General features: G+C 38.6%; 1 protein-coding gene across 1 annotated transcript in view; it reads left to right on the forward strand.

The window, feature by feature from the left end:
• The first annotated feature begins 1639 nt into the window (after positions 1 to 1639).
• Positions 1640 to 27349, forward strand: part of STX18 (syntaxin 18) — a 69525-nt gene continuing 43815 nt past the window's right edge. The window contains exon 1 of the mRNA XM_074904513.1: positions 1640 to 1944. Coding sequence (XP_074760614.1) covers positions 1783 to 1944 — 162 coding nt within the window. The 5' untranslated portion in view covers positions 1640 to 1782. The remainder of the gene's footprint in view (positions 1945 to 27349) is intronic.

Below are 27349 nucleotides of genomic sequence, written 5' to 3' on the forward strand. Positions count from 1 at the left end.
GGCAAGAAGTTACCTGTGCAAGTGCCTGTGAAATACCGTGTTTGTGGAGTGAGGCATTAGTTACCGTAAGGATGGCAGAACCACAGCATATGAAACTACCCTAACATGTAGCATTGGTGAACACGTCTCAGAAGGGTCTTCAGGGAGTTTCAGTCTGAGGGTGTCAGTGTGATCAAGACATTCCTGAAATTTTATGAAGTGTACTTACTTTGGTTTTGTTAACACAAAGAAAAAGAAAACAACCAATTTTAGGAAACATACCTAAAAGTATCTGACTTACTATGTGTAAATTCCACAGAGCTTTATTAAATATGTCCTTTGCTGAAGTATCTTTATAGTGAATTTCTTAATCTGGAAAGAGCGAAGGCGTTTGACTTGAGGTTCAAATACTTCTAGCATTGCTGGAATTAAAAGTTTTATCTCCTTTGTTGACCACTTTTTAAAGACCTTAAATATATTTTCATGGTAAATCCAGCACCGAGGACAGGGACTTAAAACAGTCTGTTCCTTTAATTAGAAATACATATCTGTACCACAAGAAAAACACAATTTAAAATAGAACAATAACGAAGTATGAATGAATACTAATCACAGTATGAGGGAACACTAGTCTATAGCTAAGGCTGAATTGATGAGAATTGAACTGAAAGCAGAGTAGCAATCAACAAGGGAAGAAAGCCTGGACTAAATGAGAAAAATAGTTGTGGTTGATTAAGTTCCAGTCTGCCGGGGAGAGGCAGGATTTTGAAATTGTGTTCTTTGGCGACTGTCTCAGGGAACGTGCTCTGGTCAGTGACAGCACAGTTAAAAACGACATGGTATCTGCTGGATCCCAGCACATTATGCACCATATATATATATATATATATATATATATAATACCACCACTGGTTATTTGGTCAAAAGTTTTCCCCTCTGTGCTATGCAATTTCACTAGTCTGCTGCACAGAACACGGTAATAAAGCTGCCTCAAAACCAAGGGTCATTTCACAAAGCTTTCTTCAGAATCAGGTTACAGACAGCGCTGTGTTGCAACTGACTGTGCGATAAATCTTCCAGGTACCAGGGTGATGCTGTCCCAGGGTCGGGTGGCCGCGGGCCGGAGGACCTCCGAGGCCAGCTTCCTGGTGGGGAAGAAAGCAGCGCCGCACCCTCCAGGTGTAAGGAGTTGCTCCACCCATCCAGCTCCGGGTACGTGGTCAGGAGACATACACGAGTGACCACGGCCGAGGGGAATCTCGCCACTCCCAGACCCCAGTGCGGATGTGCTAACGTGTATTAGTCAACTCTAATTAAGCTGCTTTCCATGACTAGGTCGCCAAGCTAAAAATGTGGGAGAGGGCGTGTAACAGCACCACCTGGCGACACCTGCCGCCGCGCCATAGGGGTGGTCTAGACCTCAAAGTTTTGTTGGAACATAACTTTTATTCCGCAAAGCTGCTACGGGGGGGGGGGGGGGGGCTCGTATAGCCCTGCCTCAGCACTCCCGCCGGCAGGCGCTGGTTTCAGCAGCGCCGAGCTGAGCCGAGCCGAGCCAGGCTGAGCTGAGCCGAGCCGAGCCGAGCTGCGGGGGCAGACGGCAACCGCTTCCCCCGGGCTCCGCGGGGGCCGGAGCTTGGCCCCGCAGTGGATTAAACTGGGAGCGCAGAGGAGGCAGCGCGGGGCCGCGGCCTGCCCGGCGCCCTCCCACACCCCTGCGCGGGCGGAACGCGCCGCGCGGGGCCGCGTTGCGCGGGGAAGAGTGCGCGGCGGCACCGGCCGGCGGCTGAGGGGCGGGCCGCCATGGCCGTGGACATCACCCTGCTCTTCAAGGCCAGCGTCAAGACGGTGAAGACCCGGAACAAGGCGCTGGGGGTGGCGGCGGGGGACAGCGCCAGGGATGAGCTGCTCAAGCGAAGCGCCGCCCGCTCCAAGAGCGACTTCACCGGGCGGGCGCGGGAGGTGGTGAGTGCAGCGGCGGCCGGGCCCCGGGCGGGGGGAGGGCGAGCGGCGGCCGGGCCCGACGGCGCTTGACGGCGCCCCCTCGGCGGCTCCGCCCGGGCGCCGCCGCGGGCAGCCCGCCCCCTTCACCCCCGCCTCGGAACGGGCCGCCGCGTCCGGCTCTTCCCCGGGGGCCCGGGACGAGCGAGCGGCCCCCGGAGTCGCCCGCAAGCAACCCCGGGGCAGCTCTTTCCCACACGGATGTGGGCTGGGAGGGCGGGAGCGCGGCGTGAGAGCCGGGAGCCCGGCGGCTGATGTGGCGGCTGGGGAAGGCTCCGAGCCCGCCCGTCGCCCGCCTTTCCCCCCGGCGCGGCTCCGCCCGGGCGGGGGCCCGCTCCGCGGCAGGGGCTCGCAGGGCCGTCCCCGGGGGCTCCGCTGCCCGCGGCCCCTTCCTGCCAGGCCTGGCGCCGTGCAGAACCGGCTTCCCTGCGGCCTGTGCCGCGGGCGCTCACACGAGTATTTCCTCACGCCGGTTGCCACGTAAGAGAGCGCTTCCGTGGCAAACACGAGCATAAGCGTTCGTAATGTTGCGCTGTATATGCTGTCTTTAGTTCTGTTGTTCTTCCTTGTCACACGCTATGGCTGTAAAGTGCCACAGTTCTATACAAATTAAATGTACGAAGGTAATTGGAACGTTTTAAGACTTGAAAAGACAAGCACTGAGAAGTTAAGGAATTACAGGTCTGAAGGCTGACCAGCATTAGTAATAGCTCTCACTCCACGGTCATGCTGTAAAAACAGATTTGTTGCAGATTATTTTCCTCAGTACTGAGTAGAAGGCAGAGAAGAAAGTCTGATACCAAAGCAGGGTTTGAATAACACATTTAATAAGATACTGGACCATTTAAAAAAAAAAAAATAAAGAGAAAAAGACTGCCCAGGAGGCTCTCTGAGGAGACAGGCTTGCAAAAAGCATATGCAAGTTTAGGGCTTAAGAATGCACAAGTAACCTTTTCCTGACATTTTCTAACTTACAAATAATTTGGTTTTCGAGCACAGATATTAATGTCACATTTCTGTGCTAACTACTTTTCCGAGTTCTGAGACTTAAAAACTAATGTGTTTTATTACCCTTGGTGTTTGACGTTCAGTAGCTCAGTGATTGCTTTGAGGCCTAAGAAGAGTGTGTCAAGCTGGGTGCCTGTTAAATTAGCATATCGTTATTAAGCATTGCAAAAAGTTGGTTTAAGTTTACTTGTCAACTGTGAGCTCTATGGTAGGGATCTATCTGCAACGATCAGACCAGTCCATAAAACTACATTCCACATCTTGGTCCACAAGATCTACCTTTTTTCCACCTGTTGCATCTCCTGATTTTTAACTAAAGATATTTCATATTCTGCAGTGTTGGAAAGAACAGGCTCCTTCAGCCTTACCCCAGGACAGGGCAGCGTTTTTAATTTTTAACATAATTTGTGTGTAAATTCCTAGAATTCTAAGAAAGATTGAAATTCTATCACAGGGCATCATGTTGACATTTATCTGCATCGTCAACAATGTTCTGCCATTCAGAACTCTAGCATTTCAGTTGATGCAGAGGGCAGGTTGTTACCCTCTAAGGGTTTAGCACTAGATAGTGTTAGGATGCTTTGCCAAAGTGTTTCGGTTATTTGCAGTAGCAGAGGAAGCAAGAAGAAATCTGAGATTTTTAGCTTCCATTCTAGATAGTCTTCTAGCCACAGCCCTTCTGTTCATTCCCTCTGAATCTTTTTACCTTCTGTCCCGTTCCCTCCAGTACTGTCTCTGTCTGCACTTTGGTTCTTCCTTCTTGGTTTCAGTGTCTGTATTCCAAATAATATATATCCTCAGACTATGCTCACACCCATTTCTTCCTCCCTCCTAGTATAAATATTTTCTTTTTCTTAGCATCAACTCTTCCTTATTTTTTCCTCCTCCCAGTTTTGGTTTTCTTTACTATGTTCTGTTCATACTCATGCCTAGCCTCACTTTCATCTTCTCATTGCCCAGCCATAGTCCTGTGCAGTGATGGCGTGGTATAGCGGTGTCCTTTTCTTCCTGCCATAGTGCTTTGTTTCCCCCTGTTCACAGCCGTTATTTCCCTCTGGCCCCAGTCTTCTCCCTGAGCTCCGCGTCTTTTTCTGAGTTTCCTTGGGGCACTGTCCAGGCAACAGAAAGAAGGGTAAAGATGCGGATGAAAGTATCTTGTTTAATTCCAAGAGCTTCAAGTAAACAGCTAATGCCAAAGTGGATGAGCCAAATGGTCTGTCTGAGGGGGGAGAAGGGGTTTAGTTGATGGTACTTAGATAAACAGCGACTTTAGAGAAGAAGAAGCCAAGGCTAAAAATGTGTTGCTGAAGCACATCTGAACATGATTTCTATCAACATGCTCATCAGTGAGTAGGAGTGAGATGGATTGGCTTTGCTCTGCTCCTGTAACTCAGTTACATTTGTGACAGTGTGCCAACAACTTGCCAGAGCAGAGACCACTATTTTAATGTGTGGATAAAACAGTGAAACTGCAGCTAGAATAAGCAGCTTTGTAGTACAGTAAATTATTATTTTAATTGCTTGTTTCAGCCAAATACAGTTTGGTTTGATTATTTGAAAGAGGGTTTGACACATACTTTGTTGTAGCCTCACAATTAAAAATTTAGCTACTTCGGCCAAGGCTGTGCAACTTAGCTTGCAAATGTAACCTTTGATAGATGCATTAATTCTTTAACATATTTCTTTTTATTTAAAAGCTCCCCCAAGGCTAGTGAATTCTTCCATATCTACGTGCGAGTTTTTTGTTTATTGTTTAATCTGAGGAACATAGCAAACGGTTAACTAGTGTTGTCTTTAAAACTTGTTGTGAAAGATACTGGTCAGATTCCATATAGGATAACAGTGGAGACCCTGAATAACCTACACCTAGTCACTACTTTCATTATGCCTTATTTCATTGCAGACTAGAATAGTTTCTACTGGAAGGGGCCTACAATGATCATCCAGTCCAACTGCCTGTCCAGTTCAGGGCTGAGCAAAAGTTAAAGCATGTTATTAAGGGTATTGTTCAAATGCCTATTAAACACTGCCAGGGTTGGGGTATCAACCACCTCTCTAGGAAACCTGGTCCAGTATTTGAGCACAGAGAGGTAAAGAAATGCTTCCTAAGGTCCAGCCTAAATCTCCCCTGGTGCAGTTTTTATCCATTCCCATGTGTCCTGTGGCTGGATACCTGGGAGAAGAGCTCAGCACCTCCCTCTGCACTTCCTCCTCTCAGGAAGCTGTGGAGAGCAATGAGGTCTGCCCTCAGCCTCCTCCTCTCCAGACTAGGCAATTATAAAGTCCTTAGTTTAAGATATCCATTTGACATGCAAATATGGAAATACTGAAATACTTGATGCAGAGTCTGCACACAGGCCTACTCCTTTCAGTGGTATATTCTGGGTGGGTTTGCCTAGCTTCTTACAGGTAGAGTGGTGCTGAAGGTGCTTGTGGTCCAAGCTGTGGAAGAAGCAGCCAGCCCCTGTCCAAACAGGTGGCAGCACAGCTGGAGTGCGGGGCTGGGAGGGTGCTAAGCCCTGCTTGGGGTGGCCACATCTCGTGGAGGTTTTGTATTACATTATTTATGTGTTTGAGCACTTGGGTGAACTATATTAAGCAATGTAACTTTATCATACATATGATAGTATATTTTCTTCCTCCTTTTTCCCCCCAGAGGACTATGAGTTTTGCTGTATCATCTTGAGGACTGTGGAAACACTCTTTTTTTTTTTTTGGTCATTTTTTGTAGACAGATTCCAAGTAGTCTTTAAGAATGAAAATTGAAGGTGCTTAGCAGTTGGAGAAGAAGCATGGGAAAGTTGTAATAGTTCCTCTTTTTCTGTTGAATTTAATTTTTCTTGCCTAAGAAATCTCTGTGTCTGCGCAGTGGGGTCCTGTATTTATGGTAAAGTTTAATTGCGCCTGGGAGATAGTTATAAAGCGCTATTTTACATAATCAAACTTATCATGACTCTTTGAGGTGGATTGAAGTAGAATGTGGAATATAAGCTTTGACTTGAATTAATATTGTGCGGGGAAATCAGTTTAGAGATGGGAGGATACTTTTGTTCTCTTAGTGTTTTGAGTTACAAAAAATATTTTAGCATTCTGTGTTAATTTGTATTTTTTTTCAAAAATGACTGTTTTATGCTCGGGTATACTGTATTGCTGCAGTCTGTGGGGAGCTGATGAAAGTTTTTGTATTTGAGACTAACTTGGTAACACAGGGATGTTACAACCATTGTAGTTGCAGAGACTTGTGATACTGTTAAACTGATCTGTTTGCCTATGGATGCTCTTCCAAATCAAAGACGAATATTGTGCCCATGAACTTTTGAAAGGATTTTCTTTGCCCCAGCATTGACCCATCACTGTTTATTTGGTTTGGGTTTTTTTGGTCTGTCAGCTGCATTGTACAACTGTTGGGTTGTCTGATATGTAATGAAAGATGGCTAAAGCTGTATGTATGGTGAATGGTTTTGGCATCTTTCCAGCTGTTCACCAGTTAGATATTGACTAGGACCAGGTAAGAAATGGTTGAGGGATTCCCTATAAGAAACGTAGAATAAGTGACAGACTTTCCATTGCTTGCAATTTATAAAAGACTGTTAGAATTCATTATGTATATGTTAGTGCTTTTTGCTTGATTAAAACAGAAGCAGCAATTTTATTTTTTCCTTAGACTTTTACAGTGATATGGCTATTTAAAATGTAGTATACAGGGATGTTAAGTTTGCATTTCATCATACTTTTACAGGCTTACATAGTTGAGGTGGGTTGCCCCTGTCTGGACACCAGGTGCCCACCAAAGCTGCTCTACCAATCCCCTCCTCAGTTGAACAGGGAAGAGAAAATACAAATAAAGGCTTGTGATTTAAGATAAGGTCAGGGAGAAATTGTTCACTGATTACTGTCATGGGCAAACCAGACTCAACTTGGGGAAATTATTTTATTACCAATCAAATCAGAGTAGGTTAATAAATAAAACCAGGTCTTGAAAACACCCACCCACCCCACCCCGCCTTCTTCCTTCTTGGACTTAACTTTGCTCTTGATTTTTCTCTACCTCCTCCCCACCAGTGGTGCAGGGGGATGAGGGTTTTAGTCAGTTCATCACCCATTGTCTCTGCTGCTCCTTCCTCCTCAGGGGGTCTCCTCACACTCTTCCCCAGCTCCAGTGTGGGATCCCTCCCACAGGCTGCAGCTCTTCATGAACTGCCCCAGCGTGGGTCCCTGCCATGGGCTGCAGCCCTTCAGGCACAGACTGCTCCAGTGTGGGTCCCCCTCGGGGTCACAAGTCCTGCCAGCAAACCTGCTCCAGCATGGGCTCCTCTCTCCCCATGGGTCCTGCCGGGAGCTGCTCCAGCACAGGCTGCCCACGGGGTCACAGCCTCCTTTGGGCGTCCACCTGCTGTGGCGTGGGGCCCTCCCCGGGCTGCAGGTGCAATCTGCTCCCCTGTTACCCCCCTGGGTGTAGGGCACAGCTGCCTCACCGTGGGCTGTGCCACTGACCTGGCTGTCTGCAGAGTTGTTTCTCTCGCATGTTCTCACTCCTCTCTTGGCTGCAGTTGCTGTTCTACAGCAACTTTTTCACCTTCTTAAATTCATTACCATGGAGGCACTACCACCATCACTGATGGGCTTGGCCTTGGCCAGTGGCGGGTCTGTCTTGGAGCCGTCTGGCATTGGCTCTGTCAGACCCAGGGGAAGCTTCCAGCAGCTTCTCACAGAAGCCACCCCCGTAGCCCCCCACTACCAAACCCTTGCCATGCAAACCCAGTACATTAGTTCCTTGGTATAGTATCAGATTTGAGATTAAGCTGAGTTAATATGCTAAGTGCTTGAAGAATTTTAAAGGTTAGAGCAAAAGTTGAAGTGCTCAGTGACAAACAGTTCGTGTATAACATAGGCCCACTCCGTGACACGTGTTTGCATCTTTACCATGGTTTTAAACCTGCAGTTTTGGATATTTTAAAAAATTGTCACTTTTAGAATGTATTTGGCACTTGAACTTCTGGTTTAGGACAGTCCTAAGAAATCTTAGTATTTAGGCCTTTCCTGTTACTTTTTGATGGCAAGTATGAGCTATCGGGAATATCATCTGTCAAATACACTTAGTTATTTGGAAATATTGAAGGAATGAGAACTTCTTATCACTGCTGACTCCTCAAAGGGTGGTGGAGAAAAGGAATCAGAGCTGATACAGCCTATTAACAGAAATCAACATAGATTAATGGTCAGGCAGAATTTCATGGTGGGCTTGATTGCAGCCATGAATGAAATTTTGTGTTTTGCTAGGGAGATTCTCTTCTTTAAGGTTTTGTGAAAAGCTAAAAAATGAAGTGCTGAAGCATGAATTCTTAAAAAGCAATACCAGACCTATCAGAAAACATATCCTTGAGAATGGAAAATTTAAAAGGTTAAATGTTTCTAAGTCTTTCAATGCAAAATTTCAGAATGATCAAATGTCTGTGTTTGAAGCTGTTGAACACATAAGGATGCCAGATTCATGAGGCTACAACATCTGTTGCTCATATTACTTCAGTGTATGGATTCTGTAGGATAACTGATTCTTCAAAAAAAATTGGTATGATAGGCCAATATTCACATCAAAAGTATGTTTGGCTGCTCTGTACGAATATGTAACAAGGAGGAAGAATCCTCGCGTAAAACTTGTCTCCAAAACTAGTTCTTGTGAAAGCCAGACAAATTACATTGAATATAAATTCTGAGCAAACCTTTTAATTACAAGGCCACCTGACTTTCATAGTATACTTCTCTGACTACACATAGGTTCGCTTTTCTGGGTTTTTTTTTGTGGTTGTTTTTTTAAATTGTACATACACTGAGTAAATCAGTTTTTCATGTATACCTGCATAAGTGCAATGTATCTCATTGTTTGGATGCCGCCCATGGGATAATTCAAAATTGCATTGCTATTAGACAAGGTGGAGAGCTGATGTTTGGTCCTTGGTCCCAAATGTGGGATCTTCCCACACATCTCTGCACAGTTTGGTATTTAGAGCATTCCCATAGGAGAAAAAAAGGGGTGGGGGTGTTTGTATATGGTGTTACAGTGGCTTATTCTTTGCCGCTGTCACTGCATTAATAAATCCTAAAAAAATGTGAGGAATGTCCAAACCAGTAGCTGGTCCCACAGATTGACCGTATAGGACCACCTTGAATAGCATGACATAATTATTGACATAGCACTATTAAAAGTGGGTGTTTCTAAACATATATACTTTCTAATTCTTTTCACACTGTTCAGGATTGTTCAAAGAGGTACCAAGAATAACATTCAGCCACTGAAATTGTGTAATGATCTGGTATATAATTTTGTATATATATCTGGTATATAATCAGTAGCTGGTACATGGTGCTAATAAAGACAAGTCTGCACCCTCACTGAAAAATTTCTAAGGATTTATAAATCAAAAAAAGTTTGGAAAACATTAGCAGATTATTAGGTCTATGTTTCAAAGGATTTTTCTTGCTTAATACCATTTTAATATTGTAAGTAAAGACTTGGCTTGCAGACTGGGAGGTCCACAGGCTTTTCCATTGCCTACTTTCAGATATATAGTAGCTCCCGTGGTAGGCAGGTACCAATCTGTTGATTCAGGGAGTAACACCATCCCTGTTCTAAAAGTAAAAGGTATATGAAAATAAAAATGCCAAATATCAAAACATTTTATTGGAATATAACAATAACTGTGCTGCTGGTTCTGAGTCAAGTTCAGGTTGGTGTCTCCAGAACATACCAAATTATATCTAAGCTAACTGAGAAATATCCAAAAATAATGAAATTCCTAGCTCGATATATTAACTTCTTATAGGATGGCACATGTATTTGTCAGGTCTAAAATAGACCAGAATGGGGTTTAATTCTGAGAACTTCCCTATCTGAGAGTGGTACCATTAAAGTCTATGGCAGAATACAGGCAATGCATCAAAGACTGCATGCTTACCTAGTGAACTACTTCTGTTGTTGTTGAATAGCTGATACTAACCAGTGCTATGAGGGAAATGGCCAGAAATGGTTGAAATGGTGTCCTTTGATGTTTTTGGTTTTATACACGCACTACAAGAATTCTAACCTGATTTACTAAGGTTAGTTTATACAATCATTTTGACTGTAATGATTACATAAGTCCCATGAGAGAATATTTGGATGCAAGGGAAATATATACTGCTTATGGTATAGCCAATTATAGTCTTTATTAGAAATTAATGACTGTGTCAAATTTTGGACAGCAAGTGATATTTCAGTTCACTTCTTAACTTTTAATGAGAGGTAAGTTCTAATAAATTGGGCCCATAGCTGAGGTCATTACAATTAATTCTGACTTCTCCCATGTACGGTTATGAACAGTCACTTTTTTCTTAAAGTTCGTCGATGGTGCTGCATTTTGTACTCGTTTACATGCACATGGGTTTCCCTTCCCCATTTTCTAGGCAGAAAATATTCTAAATGATACTTTTTCAAATGGAGAGTTACAGTATACTGCTTTAGAATATTTCAGATTTATCTCTTCCTCTCTGCAAATTATAGTTAATTTTAGTTTTTTATTACAAGCATTTATTGTTTTTACTTCTCATTTCCTTCATCCTCATTAGAGAAGAAATTTAGCCTGAGAGATTGAAGGGAAAGAAGTTGATAATTTTAATAAGTAGAGGAGAAACTCATAAAAGGCTGGTTAAGGAAATGGCAGAGGAAAGTGTTTTGGGGTTTTTTTTAAAGATTTTTGGTGAGAAATGAAATGCTGACCTTTTTTAATGCAATAGGATTAAATGCTAAGGTTCCCCATTGTGATGCTTTTGGTTTTAGCAAAGCTCACATGAGTAACAATGGTGAGGGTACATGTTGGCCTTGGGGGAATTGTTATGAACGCTTATATTTTAGGAAATGTCTGTGCAAATGTCTGTTGTTGTCCCCCCCTGCTTTGTTTGTTTGTTTTTAAGTACATTCTTAACTCCATGGGAATTAGTTTCTGAATATAACTGAATGGCAGGATTGAAAGTTGGCTTGGGAGACAACTTTCCTTAGTCACTTATTCTGTTTTGTCTCACTGGACCTCATGTGGTGCTGAGGAGTACAAAGTATCTAAGGCTGCAGTTCCCATTTTGAGGATGTTGTCTTTGTCCTCACCTCCTTCCAGGTTGGTTGTGGAAGGTTCTTTCCTGACTTAGAGTTGTTGGAGGAATTGTTCTATCATGTAGTTGGTCACTATGAACTCTTTCCCAACTATAGTTGTGCATAAAACTCATACCTCCTATGAGTTCTTGATTTGTCATCTTGCCACAAATAAAGATAAAAATTTATGTGAGTTTGGAGTGTATATGGAAGCAAAAGAAAGCTGAGGTTTGTCATCTGTAGCCTCCTTCTTTTCTCATAGGTTACATTAGCATGACATCTGAAGAAGGAGAAAGGTGGGCCAGGGGCAGGGTGATGGGTTCTGTGGCATCTGAAAAGCTGGACAGATAGAACAGAAGAGAGACAACAGAAAGTGAGCAGGCTTAGCTGGAAGAAAACAGAATGGTATAGGTTGGAGAACAGACAGTCTAACATGAGAGGCAGAAATATGGGTTAAACAAACAAACAAACCAGGAAATAATATGGAGGTTATGATAGAATACAACTAAATAGGAAAGAAAGGAAGGGAAATGGAAGATGGAAGAATGAGAATGAAACTTCATATTTACAGGTTAGTGAATTTGATGCATTTATGCTTTACTGTTTCTGAGTTATTTATCAAAGATTTTAGAGCAAGAACATCTCATTATTTTGAGTATTTTGAGTATTTTGATACATTGTGATTGCTAGAAGCTTTGGGCTCTGTATTTATATTTTTTTAATATATAATCTTTTGTTTGGGACATAAATTAATTTAAAAATAAGCAGACTCAAAAGAATATGTGTGATTTGTTAGAGATTTAACTGTTGGGATATATTTTTCAAGATGTTAGCAGTGAGGCCAAAATAAAACTAGTTTCTCTGGAATTTAGTAACTTGTAAGGTTCTGATTCTTATCCTCCTTCTCCCTTTTAAAAATAGAAGTTTGGTAGATAGTAGCCAGAGAAGAATTTACCTGTGACTCTTCCTGGCATCCTGCAGTTCTCATTTTCCGTGTGCATGGTATATCCTGCTTGTTAAGTTAGATAGAGTGTGGTGTTCTTGGTCATTTGAAAAGTACTACTTTTGTTAGCTTCTGCTATATCTAGACTTGGACTAAGTAGTGACAATTAGCAAACAGAATTTCTGAATCATCACACATGTTAATTTCTTTGAACTCTGAAGTGTATTGAAATGTTAATAAAATGGGGAGATGCTGTAATTTAGGATGCTAGCTATGCTTTGAATGTGTGATCAGCAAAAAAGTTTACTCTTAATCTTATGGAACAGCTATTTCAAAGCATAAATGTTTTGCAACTTCTCCCAAAAATCAGTTATAAATCATTACTTTCAACAAGTAGTGCTCACATTTTTGTTTTTGCTAATTGAGGCTGGTTTTGGTCATCAGGATTAGTTCTTGAAATAATGCTGAGCTGATTCCTTGTGTTTTTTGGTAATGAGTGGATTAAATTTTTTGTGTTTCACCATAGACAAAAGGATATAATTTTTCAGTGAAAAATTACATAATTATATGCTCTGTCTTTGAAACTTCAGGCCACTATGCTTGAAAATATTTTTCAGACTGGCAAATATTAAAACACGGTACGATAGCTTCAGCAGTGAAAGCAATTAATGGGTGAAAATTGGAGGTATGAATCATTTCCAGCAATTTTGGGAGAATGTTCTTTAGTGTTGGAAATATTACAGTGTGATATAATTGCATAGAATTTTAAATGATGGGCTTTCTTGAAAATGTAGGTTTCCTGACTTCAGGGTGGTGTATCAAAGCTTTCTGTCTGCCAAAAAATGACATTTTATAGCAATCAGGTAGTGGTATTGAGGTGTTTGTTGTTCCTTGTTACCCTTTCATTTTGACTCTACCTTCCATTTTGATGGAGGGTGGTGAGAGCAATAGAAAAGCAGATGTACTGCATCTGCTCAAATGTAAATCTATTCCATCTCCGTAGATATTGTCCAACATTTAAAAAACAAACAAACTAACCAAAAAAACAGTTATGGTTAAATATAATCCAGCTTCCTTTCAATCTTTTCTTTTTCACTATTAATAGATTGTTTGATGTTTCCCAGTGTATATTTCATTTTTTCATTTTAAACGGTTTTGAATGTGGATGTAATCTCACTGATTTGAAATTGAGTATTTAATTTCTGTAGTACAAGATGCAACTAATCGATGTTTCCCACCTCTCCACGTCTCAGTTGGATGGCAAGTGTGAAATAGGTTTCAAGTGAATGTCAGTGGAGGTTCTGTGAGGATATCCAGAAGCTCTTAAACATTGTGTTGGTCTATGGTTGAAAATAAGGAGTCTTGGTTTGACTCATAAGTTTGTTAGAGCTCTGATATGGAGCAATATTCTAATTAGAATTTTAATATGAACATTCAATTACTTCTTTTTCCATTTAAAAAAAAAAAAAAGTCCTCAAGTGTTCAGTACAGGTGAAAGTAAAATATCACTACATTTAGAAGATCTGAAATAAACTTGCTGCAGGATTTGTGGGGGTTTCTGGAATAACATACACACCTGAGGCCTGGCAGGTAAAAGAGGAGCTAGGAATGGAGCACCGGTTCGTACAGAAGCCCACCATGGATGCGGTGAGGACTCCTCACACTGGCTTCACGGTGGCACAAGTGTGGAGTCCTCAAACAGTCTCCAGAGAAAAGGAAAGTTGATACAGGAGCAGAAAGACAGGGGAGTTTGATAGCAATGTGTTGAAAGCAAGGTGCTGCAGACTGTTGGTATTTTGGGGAGGATAACATACATTTGGGGTTCTGAGTTGTTCTAGAAGTGTATCATCTGCTGATTTTCAGATTGATGTATGTCAAATACAGATGTAACTGCATCATGGATTTTTTTTCTCTCTTGACTATTTTCAGGTGGTTTGGATGTGCTTACAAAGAAGAAACAATGTTGACTTCCCAGACTTTGAGATTTCTCTTAAAGAAATTCCAGCTTTCCTTTGAGAGTTTTTGGCTGAGCTAACAGCCTCATTTCCACCACCACCCCCCACCCCCCCCTTATCTCCATTTTAACAAGGTTTTTTTTCTTGTTTTTACTCTTCCTCTTCCCTGGAAAACAAGCAAAACATTGTGTGAACTGCAGAGGAACATACTGTTTATTCTTATGACATGTTATGTATAACATAAGGCATGTTATACATTATAATCTGTCTTTTTTATAACTAGTTCACTTTTATTAAAAATAAATGGTGATAGCAGACTGACATGTGAAAGACAAACATGTAATGGTGATGAAAACCATTTAATGATTAGTAGGGAAACAAATATTTATTGAAAATAAGAACCATGTCTAAAGGCTCTAATGCTGACTTTTGGAAACACTACCATGTTGTGGTATTTGCAGTGCCGTGTGTCCTGTACAGTAGATATTGTTTAAAATTGCTTGGGAACTGGAGCTTGCAATTGTGAGCTTGGAATGTCCTGCAGATAATTAAGTTGTGGTCAGGCTTTAGAAAAATAAAAAGTTCTCGAACTATGATTTTATAAACATGCTACAATAACATTTCTTTATATTTAACAGTTTCTTATAGAAAGCTGATACTCTCACGAGGCATTGGCTAAAGGTAAAACATCAAGAAAGAAAAAATATTAAATTAAAACTTCACTTAGAATGTTGACAGTTGGCTTGTAATATTAAACAGATGTGTGTGTTCTTGGGATATTCTTCTTTCAGAAACTTGTTGCATACCCATTTTCAAGTGACAGCTACAAATTTTGATTAATTTAAAATTCTCCTTTCTTTAGCTGTCTTTGTTATATATATAATTTTCTTTGTGTCGATTCAGCTGGACGGTGTGATGTGTATTGTAGTTTCTGGTGTGACATTCAAGGGGAAGTGTTCCTTTATGTAGGCTTAAATTGAGGCATGGCTTATTCAACTATATAGAAAAATTATTACATATGTGCGAAGATTCTTGGGTGTGATATTACCTTTCCATGTATAAGTAGGGCATTTATCAATTCTGGTTGTGGATATGGTAGGACATAATATGGTCTTTTTGGCTCCTAGGAAATGCTGCACATAGGAGTCAATACCAAAATAAAGAAACTCAAGTGTAATGAAACATAGAGGGAATTACCAGTTAAAGAAAAGCATATAGTGCTACTAAAATGGCAAAATAAATGTGTCCAGTAGTGATGTCAGCCTTTCTTAGAAATGTGGAGGTGGTGGGGAGCTTGTCTTGCTTTGTTTTTTACAGAAAAGAGCTAAAAAAATGATAAAAAGCCTGAAAAATCTACTTTGTGGTGAGAAATTTTTTTCATTCTATTTTGTTAGGAAGCATGATCACAAGAAAAAGTCTCTGATTTGTGCACAGATCTTACGAAAAAGCAAAAATAAGATACAGTGCTGAAAGAAGTACACATTTGTGGTGTGATTCAGCTGATTCTTGATTTGCTAGATTCTGCATCACTTGAAATCTTTGTCAAGTGCATATATTCCAAAATACATATGGTACTGAACAAGTAATGCAGGAGTTAATGCTTAGGGATGGCTCAGGAATTCCTTTTTACATGTGGGACGCTGCTTCGTACCAAAGCAAAGAATTGGATACTGGTTTTCCAAATCCCAGACTACTGCTCCACTGACCTATGACTCTGATCAGTCTGCCCTTAGACTGTGCGAATGTATGAATGTTCTGTCTTCATTTTTAATAATAAATGAACTTACAGGAAACAACGTGTTAAAGTATTTCTAAAATAAAATAGCCATATTAGACTTCACAGGGCGCTTAATCTAGTTATAGACCACAGAAGTTACTGTGAAGTAAAAAACTACTTTTTAATGTGTTTTTTTCCCTGATTTCTTCCTCCAGAATTTCAGAGGATGAGTGGATGTAGAAAGGCAGTTAAACGATTTTTTTTTTTTTAAGACTGAAGGAGTCACCACTGTGAGGTATTCATTGAGTAAATAATATTACATTGCTGTAGTCTGCATACACGACTCAGTTTCATCTATATGAATTGGTATCTCCTTTTGTTTTTTAAAGATTTGTGTAAAGACACAATGATATGCCATAATGTGAGTGAGACTGGTTTATTGTAAGAATACACTTACTTCTCTTAATGATGTTGTTTCCAGTTTCTAAGATTTTTAGCTCGCTGTGGAACCCATTGAAGTATAGATGGGAAATACTTATGAGAGCTCTGATACTGTTTCTTATGGGTTTGAATATGATGTAAAGGAGCATACAGCAAATACAGGAAAATACTTCTTAGAGATAATCAACTAATTAACTCTATTTTTTTCCTTCTCCTTTACATTTTCATCTAAAATGTGACCTAGTGTAACTTCTAATATTGCATTTATTTTCTTCTGGATTATGGCATACAGAATGCACGGTGCTGTGGTCTGGCTATTACTTTACCATTTCTTCAAAATTTATAATCTGAAAAATTACAGTAGTTTCAGGAGTGGTTTGTGTGTTCACACAATAACTTGAAATACTTCGTATAACTTTATTTTGTGAGGAAAATAAGGCATGTACATTTCTTGAAGGAAATTTTTTTTGCTTGCAAAAATGAATGAAAGGAAGCCTTTTTTTAGACAGAACTTATTTTATTGAATTAAGCATATATACCCTATGTAAATTCTAATCTGAATATTATTCCAATTTTAAAGAAACACATTTAAAAGCATCCATTAGAGAGATGGGAAGGAAGATAATGCAAATATTACATGGATTTTATCTTTTGAGTAAATTTTTGTGCTTTTTTGACACTAATAAGAATCAAGTTAACTTCAAAGACCATTTTTAAAAATTATTATTTGCTTATGTGTGGTTGTTACTGATGCTTTTATGTTTAAATGAAGAGCTACTATTACAAATCCCCATCATTTGCTTGCAGGCATCTTAGGGATTGAACTAGTTTGAACAAACTGATTTGTATCAATCAGTTCTTAAAATATAACAAAAGAAGTTTCTTCTTTCAGTGAGATTTGTAAGTTGTGGTGGGAATTCTGCACAGCCTGATGATGATAGGCACGATTTCCTGTTAGAGCAGGCACACGAATAACTCTGTCATACGTCTGTCTGTTGGGGCTTTGTGGTGTTTGGTTCTGACTTGGGGTTTTGTCCCTTACATGGAAGACTTTGAAATACTATCAATAAAATTTTAATCATGGAAATTACATGAGATAACTTGCTATGCTCTTAAACATCTTTCATTAGCACACTTGGAGATAGAGGGAGATTATAATGACATATTTTCTGTTAATCCTTATTACTGATGCTTAAATACTTAATCTCTGGCTGAACAACTCTATAGGTGTCTGATCCTACAAAGATAACTGAAGCAGTTGCCAGTGAGATATTTGTGTTTAAGCAACAACAATGTATGTTATAACAAAAAATCTTATTACAATCTTATAAGCAAGAAGATTCTTGTAATGAAAATGTTGAAACTCTTGAGTAGTAAGTTGTTTGGAATTAAGTTTCCTATCTCTTTTAACATTATGAACCAAACGTATTGCCTTCTGATTGCATGGTGTATTTTCTGCTTTAAATTGATTGCTATTATGGTAGCTGTGAGAGTCCCTGAGAGCAGTGCTAGATACCTGTTGTGGAGCATTTGAAATTTTACCTGAGCAAGACACTTAAAGATGCAAAATTAAATCCTGGTTGTACTGAAATAGGCTGCAGAGTTATGGTTGACTTAATTGTAGAAAATACTTTGCAAAAAATTCTTATCAGAGTGAAAGTTTAATCCTCATTGTTTGTTCCACATTTTATCTCGTGAGTGAGAGTAAGGATGAAGACTCAATAAGAGACTACTGAAAGAGAAATCTTAAGTGCTTTTTAGGATTTTTTTATTAAGATATGTTCCTCATTTTTTTGGTTTGTAAGAAGTGAACTGAATTCACTGGGCCTATTCATACATTGTTGAATTTGGGCCTAAGAGAGCATTCTCAGAAACCTCTGACAAATGGGAAGGAATGAGGAGTAAGGACACTTCTAATTTGTGCTATTTATTCATATGTCCAAAGATATTCTGTACCCTAAATCAAAATAATCCTACAAATATTTAAGCATAACTGTTGGGTAAAACTTGAAATTTTTCAAAAAAGTGTAGTTTTGAAAATATGTATGAGTTGTAGCAATTAACCTACATGCACGTTTATAATTCTAGAAAATGGACAGCGTATTACATTCAAAGACTGGATCTGATAGACCCAAATTGCTTAAAACATCAGTTATTGAAGATGTACCCCTGGGACTTTGAGAAACCATTTAACAGATGAAAGTACATTTTGAAAAGTTTGACCTTACAGGCAATCATAAAATGAATCAAAACAGTTCTTTCCTCCCCTGAAATGTACAGAGCCCATCTGTATCTAATCCAGTAATTACAGACTGAGTTCAATTACCTTTTCAAACTTGGAGCAGACTGGAGACTAGGCAGTGAACAAACATAGGGTTTTGTCTAGACCTCAATTGACCACAGTCTAAAACTTGAATTTATATCTAATTTTATTTTTAGCTTCGTTTGATAGTTTTTTAAAGGATATATTTTGCTACTTAGTTGCTAGATCAGGAAAGTTTTTTTACTTCTTGACCTAGTGTTTACAGCTACATTTTTATCCTAGTGAAGTTAATAAAATGACACCAAGTCCTAAGAGTTTACTGGAAAAAGAATTTTAAATGTAACAAAAGTGGGTTAATCCAGCTCCTTTGAGTCTTTCATATTGCTACAATGAAATGATGAAAATCTGAAAAAAATTAGGTAATTTATTCTCTGTGCTCATATCCATATATTTAATGTTCAGATTAAAAAAAACCAACCAAACAAACAACTTTTTCTCCTTTAGAAAAATGAACCCCAAACCTACCTGACTGCAATATTGCCAGTAGTTGACACAGGTTAGAAACTATGCTGAAAATAGTCAAAAACCTATTTCATTAATTTATTTCAGTTGGAGCAAACAGGCTATCCATTCAGCTGTGCAGACAGTGTTAGAGAATACATACAGCTACAAGTTGTGGCAGCTAGTATAGGTTATTCCTTTGACTACTGAGCTGAAGCCCAGACATCTTCTGATACTATCCCACAAACGAAACAAAGCATGTAATACACATCTTGTTGAGAAGTATCTTGTGCTGCGTTCACTGTCTGACATAACATTTCCAGCATGATGTTCTTACTCATTATGTGAGGCTTTATGTGCAATCTTCGCTTGAAAAGTGCTCTTTGCAGTAAAGATGTTTGTAGTTTGCAGAAACCGACTGCAGTGTGCAAGACTTCTGTTGTTCCAGTGGTACATTGCCTATCTCTTGGGTAGCAGTGAAGGAACAGTGATTAAGGACAGAATAAACACTGTATTTTTAAGTTATAATTGTGCAGGGTGCTTTTGATGAAACAGCGTCTCCTGGCAAGTGAAGGCTATGGTAATTGGTGCATTTAGTTTAACTTACTGATTCTTAATAGTAATCAGTATTTTGTAGCAGTTGTTGTAATTAGTTAAGAATGTGGTTCATGATGACTTCCAAGTCAACACGTATTTAACGAATAAGTCATACTGTTCCAGTGAGTGGTAAATTTAATGTGACAAGCAGGAATCTTTTGATGTGTAATTGGTTTTCCTTGTAACACTTGAGAAAAAACTGATTTAATGAAATGTTGTGTAACTGTAAAGCTGAGAGGCCCAAAAGATTGCACTGATTATTCTGAATGTATTTTGTCTCTATATTTTATACCTATGGGAAGAGTTCTCTAATATTTGTCTTCTGGGTTTTTTTGTGGTGTATAGTAGTTTTCTGGATGAATGCTAGTGTTCTGAAAAGGTAATATGGAAATATAAAAAATTATTTTCATGATCATAATTTTAAAGCAAAATTTGTAATAGTATATGAGGAGGAAATGTAGTAGGTTTTGGTATATGACATCGGTTTGGGTGGTTTTTCCTTTCAAAAAAGGACCGTCATGCACTCAAGTCAGGAAGTTCAGTCTTCGGTTTCAGTCCTTCATCAAAACCCTATTTACAAAAGCACTGAGAACTTATTGTTTCCTCCCTACCTTAACTTGACATCAGGAGCTAAAAAGGCCTTTCAGCTGTTGCTTAGGGCAAATTTCATAATCTGTTGTACAATCATATTTGTATTAGTAGATTTATCGTAGAAGATAGGGTCATACGCTGTCTGAAAACATTGAGCGCTGCCAGTAAGCCCCTAGCACTTTTTTCCTACTCTTTACCACAATGGCCATAAGAAATAAAGAATTCACCTGGAAATTCTGGTGTAGTTTATGCTGCCATTCAGCATACCACCAGGCTTTGTAATTGAAAGTAAGGATAGTTGATATAAATATCTGAATTTTTGATTTATCTAATAAAATTGTATTATAGCTTCATAGGAAAAGGCCTAGATCCAGGATGCTGAATCTGTTACTTGTGCTTCGTTTCATTTCATAGGGCCTCAGTGTTGTACAGAACTTCAGAAACAAAACCATTTTAGACCAACAGCTAAAATGAGTATGTTCTGAGAGTAAACTAGGGCAATGACAATTCTAATTCTAAGGTGTAGTGACATTCCTCCTCTCACCCCAAATGCAAAGGCAACTAACAGTAATCGTCAAGAGTAATGCCTGCTACAATAGACAAAAATTGTATTACAGGAAAAATGACTGTTTCATAGTCTCTCTGAAGATTTTTTTTCATGACCTTATCAACCCTCTGTTTAGCAAAAGGACTTTGTTTTGTGAATGTTGAAAGAAACTACTGAATTTAAGTTAAGAAGTCACATTCAACTAATGGTGCCTAATAGATTTTCTGCCATGTGCATTGCATATACCTTATATTTAAAAAGAGTCAGTACTATTATTTTTTTAAGAAACAGCTATGTTTTCCATTTAATGGAAAGAGAAATTTTAAAAGTGAAAGTATTTGTCCTTTGTGCTTCACTGGGTATTTTTGTCTCGACTGTTTCCAAACCAGATTACTTAAATCAGCTCTTACAATTGTATGTATGTCCTCTGCCTCAGAGCACACCCTCCAAACCAGGTGAAGAGCACACTTTTTAACTGCCTCTGTTCAAGTAAATGCATTGACTTGTAGGGTCATTTTTAAATCTAAAGGGAATATTAACTATATTATAATCCCTGGATTTGACTTTGGAAAAAATAGTGGCTCCTCAGGAGTCGCCGCATTGTCTCCTGTTTCTCTCATTTAAAAGGAGCAGCTTTCTTTTGCCTTCACTTGTTACTTCTAACTCTTACTGGTTTTGACAATGTGTGCTTTTATTTGTGGTTCTGCGTGTTGTATTTCATCGTAGGTCTTTGTTGAAATCCCTCTCTCACAATTTTAGTGTCACTGATTTCTTATTGTTGCTATTTTCTTCTTCATTTGCACTCCATTTGATTCCTTTGTTACTGTATTTGTTTCCTGATTTTTTTCTACCAACACATATTACGGAATTAATAGTTGCTTGTTTATTTAAATGGTAAGAAAACTTTAGGAAGAATAAATTGTTGCCCACAAATATCTAGTCAGTTGTTTTGTTTTCTTTCTGCAGCAGAAGGCAGGCTTGTTCTTTTTTTGCTGTCTAATTTGTCTTTTAAGACAAATTAAAAGCAAAAGGGCAGTCCATGTGAAGGTCTAATCTATATAATCAATTTTTCCTTTGTCTTTTTTTCCCCTTTCTTGTCCTACTTGCTTTTCTTGACTCCATATCACTGATTAGTATTAATAATGGCTACTAATTAAGTAATAAAAAGATGCATGCGGTCATTAAAGCTATATGCGTTTATTTTCTAAGGTGCAAATTCCTCAAATCAGTTTAAATAAAAGAAAAATAATGTCAAGTTGCTTAAACTGCATTAAAAGTCACAGTTCAGCTAATCTGATCCAGTGAATCTAAATTTAACTAAACAAAGTTACATTAGTAAAACTTTATATTTAGACAAGAGTTCTTATTTTCATTCTCTGTTTTTTTTATCATTAGTCATTTCTGGCTGTCTATTCCATGCTTATTGATGCTGTAGTCATATCAGACAGACACTTGATTGCTTATTGAAGAAACAGTGTTTGAATCATTATGAAGGGGACTGAAGAACATTCAGGAGAAAAAAGAAAAAAATACCTTCAAACTGGTTTCAATATCGTGGCTTTCAGTATCTGCACTGCTGCTATACAGTTATACAGCTATACAGTGTATTCAACAATGTGTGCTTCCATTGGTTTGATGTTAGAGCTGTAAACATTTGAAATTGTGTTGTTGTGTGTGGGGAAAAATCATAATTTTGGAAGGCACTGGTTATAATGCTGATGTGCCAAGGAGGAAAACATTATCAAAAACATGAGGTCATGTTAACCCTCTCTTTGCTAGCATATATATATAGCATACAGTGTTTTGTTTAGGTTCTTTTGAACGCTTTCAAGAATATTTTACATCCTAATAGATTTAATTATTGGTTTGGGGGGTTTGTTTCTTCCCCCTATTAGGTGTGGTTTTCTTTTTTTACACTAAACAAGGGTCTCGTTCTTCCAAGTACATGTTAGCTCTTGTGTCTCTGGTATCTGTCTTGCATTTGCACTGAAAATATAATTATTGCTTTAGCCAGGACATATCTTACGATAGTGGGGTTTTTTTACTACCTCAGACCATACTCTTCTGCTGCCATTTTTTCTCTCTCTTCCATCTTCAATTCTTCCCTTCCTCTACTTATCAGTGTCACTCTCTTATTTTTTTCACCTCTGTGCCACAGTGAGCTTTACCAGCTCCTTCTCAATCTACTCATACAGTCAGATATCTGCTTGATATTTACCATGGGATCTTGGCTAGTCTCCTTATGGTAAATTCTTTTCACGGTAGTAAGCTTTTATATTTTAATTCTGATTCATAGCCTTAAAATTTTCATCATGAAGTTGCTAGTGAGATAGCTCCCCAGTGGGGATGTACCTCATGTTTACTTTTCTTTCTTCCTAAGTACATTGTGCCAGTGCATGGGCAGAATACTGAAATACTGATGAAGTATATTTCAGTAATACTGGCTCATCTGTAATGCAGAGCAGAACTGTGGAACAGTGGCATGACATCTGTAAATCAGGTGTTTGTAACCTAAATAAAAGCTGGAAAATGTAGTGTCACCTCTGTCCTTGACGTACGAGATTGTTCACAGAATTGATGAGAGCTGTGAAACATTGGTGTGGCAAGTGGCAGTAGCATTTTACTTTAACCTTGAGTAAAAATTATATATAAACCAGTGTCCCTCTTACAAGAGATACTCCTATTCCTACATACACACATCTGCTGAAACACAAGTATTTTCTGTCTGGTTGCTCAGTTATTTCCCTTGCAATGCAGTAGCATTGAGCTACTGAAGCCCAGCCTGGGCAATCTAGTTGTTATGGCAAAAGGCACAGAGGTAACATTGATTTCTTCACTGTGTACAGGTTTGTGAGACACGGTGAAACCGCTTGATGGACACCGAATCTCTAACACAAGGCTTCTTAGGTACTCTTACAGCTTAATCTATAAACTTGTAGACAGTTCAGTGTGTATGTGTTTACTTGTTGACATGGTGTTGTTTTAGTTAGTTGATGTTTCCTTCTTGCCCTATATGCTACAGCAATGCCCGTATGTAGATTAGCAGAAAGTTGTGAAAAGTAAGGCCTCTGTGAAAACTGTAACATCTTGGGAATATTCATGTGCTGCAAGCTATTGAAAAACTGATGCTGCCTATAAAATATCTTAAAAGGTCGAGAGGGGGGAGGGAAGCAGTCCCTGTTTTACTAGTTCTAGCAGATTATTTCAAGTAAAATCAGAATTCAAATTTATTTTGCAAAATAATTCTTTAATTGATTTTTGTCTCTGAAGCTCTTTGGATTCCTCAGAGTTTGCAAAATAAGCACAAGCTCTTTCTTCCCACCGATAGTTAACATGATCTTAAATCAGTGTACTTAGGTGCTGGATAACTGAAGTGTGCACTCACTGCAAAGTACTTGTGACCATAAATCTGTCAATAAATACAAGATGTGTCAGTGTGTGTTTCACCATGTGGCTTCCTAAGATTGTCTCAGAGCTGGCTGGGCTCTTGGTTGTGTTTATAGTCAGTAACTTCAGAATGGAGACTCTGTTGCTGTCCTGAGCAGCCATGGAGATAACTCCATAGTTTACAGCCCTTTCCTTTTGGAGGCCCTTTGGAGTTGACTACTGGCTGAAACCCCAGCCTGGATGCAGCAGTACCCAGTGGTCATATGTCCCAGTGCAGGTGCTGTTTTCTTTTATTTCAGCCAACCCTTTTCTTTCCTCTTCTTGTGTGTCAGTGCTAAGTTTTTTGCCTTAGTGTTTTTTTGGTTTGTTCCTGTGTTCTCTCCCTGTTTGTACACTGGTATTTTATTTTCTGTGGATTCATACCATCAAAAAGCTACATACTACATTAAGTTGTGGGTTCCTGTGAATTTGAGGCTTTGTAGAGGTAGATGTAATGCTTTCAGAAGAGTAGTACATTGCAGAGAGAGGTAGCCTATTACAGTAAACAGATGAGTTAGCTAGAACACAGGAATGGACTGTTATATTTTCAAGTGTCTTGTATGGCATTACAAAGTTCACTTAATTTTGAGTCTCCTATTTGTATTAAAAGCCAAGCTTTCTTATGTCCATGTGAGCCTTGAGTTTTACTGACTCTCCTAGATCGTTCTTCTTTACAGACTGGGAGGAGGAGACCAGAAGCTTGTATCTCCCATGTTAGCATTGGTTAGGATGATACATATTCATGTGCCTTATTACACACTTGCCTAGCTGGCCCCAATTGCATCCAAGTTTCTTTTTTGCTGACTAATAATAGTGACATTGCAAGAGCAAGCATCGATTTGGCCCATTATGCCTCAGGCCCTAAATGTGTGCTATTTTGACATATTTTTGCTATTGCTGCTAAGGATCATTGCTAGATACAGAGGTTTTCATAAATCTCTCTGGTAAGAGGAGCATGTTGTACATTCAGTGTCATCAGGCTTTGGATGCAGATGGAAGAAATAAAAATCTTTCCTGGGAGGGTGCATGTGGGGGGAGGATGACAGGAGCATGCGACTCACCTTTTCTGTAAGACAGGAGGTTACTTTCCTGGGAAAAGTTGCCTACATTTTGTGTTTGAGAGATGACTTTGGAGAGAGCTCATGTTAAAAAGTTGTCAGTGTGCCATTGTGCTACCTTTGTTTTCTTGATGGTAAAAGTTAAAGCTGTTGTAAGTAACACTTTGGTTTCTGGGTGTGAATTAAGAGTCAAGTTCAGGTTTTGCTCACATGAGGTTTTACAGGGCGATCTACGGACCAAAGTATTTGGAGTAAACCAGTAGCACTACAAATTGTAGTCGGATTGATAAGGGCATCCTAGAACTGTTCATACTTTGGAGTAGAGAATGTTGTTGTTTTATGTATTGACAACAAAAATCTACTCTTTGAAATCAATGCTCTTGTAACAGTTGCCCTTTTTTGTTCAGCTGTTTACTTACTTCTTTAAAAGACCCTCAGTCAAGGAGGTAAGCGCAATGCCACACTGGAAACTCATTATCACAGACTGAGAAGAAAACTGAAGTTGTAATAAAGTTTTAAATTATGGGAAACAGTATGTTTTTCAGCTTTAAGTATCTTAGCAGCTTGCCTTGTTTTCAAACAGCAAAGCTAGACAGTGAGTCACCCTGTGTAGAGAGGCTTTCTGAGGACTTCAGAGTTGGTACTCTGGCTTAGGAGCAGTTACTGTCTTTTTAGAGACTTTTAAGCAGTTTAATTGTCTTTCTCTTCTTCAGTTATATGTCATTGTATAACAGAATAATTTGGTATGGAGTTCAGAGTTTAGCTTTCTAATATATAGAATATATATGGCTATTTTTTTTCTGATATGGTCTGATAATTTCTTATTGCTGTGATTGAGGGAGGCTTAGAAGACGACTTTATATACAGGTAATGTAGCAGCCAGAAGTGCCACATAATACGGAAATTAGAGAAACGATCTGTTAGGTTGTTTTTCTTTTGGTAAAGATTCCTTCTGCTGTACACTTCTATATTTTTCACAACTTACATTAAATTTATGTGGCTGTTACAGGTGTTCCCACAGGAAACTATTTTGATCTACTGTGATGTGAAAAATTTTCTAGGTTTTGGGCTATGATTTTTGTTTTGATGTTATATCGTGAAGCATATCATTGTTCCCTCATGTGAACTTCAAGGTTTTTTTCCTTGCTTTTTGAAAATAGAGCAAATGCTGATGCTCTTTTAGCTCTTACTTAACTGAGCTATAAATATGTAATTATTTAAACCTTGAAGTTCTTTATGCATAATCATTATTTTTCAGGGTCTGCATGCTGAAATGTTTCATGCAACCTTGTAAATACTTTTAGTCTATAAGAAACACTTTTTCCTGAATATAAGGTCATTTTTTTATCTATGCTGACATTAAAAAAAAATGTTTCCTAGTGTGTGCTTTTTTTCTGCTCTGCTATTTCCAAACTTTTTTATGAAAAATTAATAAAAAAATTTTTGTGTTGTCTTCTTGTTGGCTTCACAATGTCATAGGAGTTTTTCATTATTGTTCTTATAATTAAAAATGTTTCTTATATTTAACTTAAACTTCTTTAACCTAAAAAGTCTTTACTTCATTTCTTACTGATTGACATCTATCTCGAGTAAAATGCTCAGCAATCTGAATGCTTTGTTCAAATTGGTTAAGTGAGTATGATTAAGTTGTAAGAAGTAGCCCATCAAGTAAAATCTTACAAGTGCATACAAAGCTGTCTGTTGAATTAAAAAAACAAAAACCCAACTTTCATTTGCAATAGCAGTGTTCTGATTTTCATTAAATAAATTATGTTTTACTCTATTTTGTTTAAACTCAAGGTTAATTTCTATGGTTACAAGGGATATAAATCTCTAGATTGCTTTTAAAAGGGATTGTTTATTCAGAACAAGGCTGACAGTCTCTCCTTAAGAGAAGCTATTACTTAATTTTATTTTTCTAAGTTTAAATGCTTAAAAAATATTTGTAATGATACCCCAAAGGCATCATAAAAATGTAAAAATAATTATACTCTAAAATTACCAAAATTACAGGAAATGGACATTTAAAAAATCTTACTGAGATTCATGGCTGAGAAAAAGTGAGAAAGGAAAAGTGCCTTATTTCACAACTTAAATTCTTGTCAGGAGTTTCTGCTTTCAGTGATTAAAAATACATTTTAGAATTGTCAGCATTACTCAGATGTGAAAGAATAGCATTGATGTCCCTTTTAATTACAGCTAA

Source organism: Athene noctua, chromosome 4 (genome assembly GCF_965140245.1).
Source record: "Athene noctua chromosome 4, bAthNoc1.hap1.1, whole genome shotgun sequence".
Classification (NCBI taxonomy): Eukaryota; Metazoa; Chordata; class Aves; order Strigiformes; family Strigidae; genus Athene; species Athene noctua.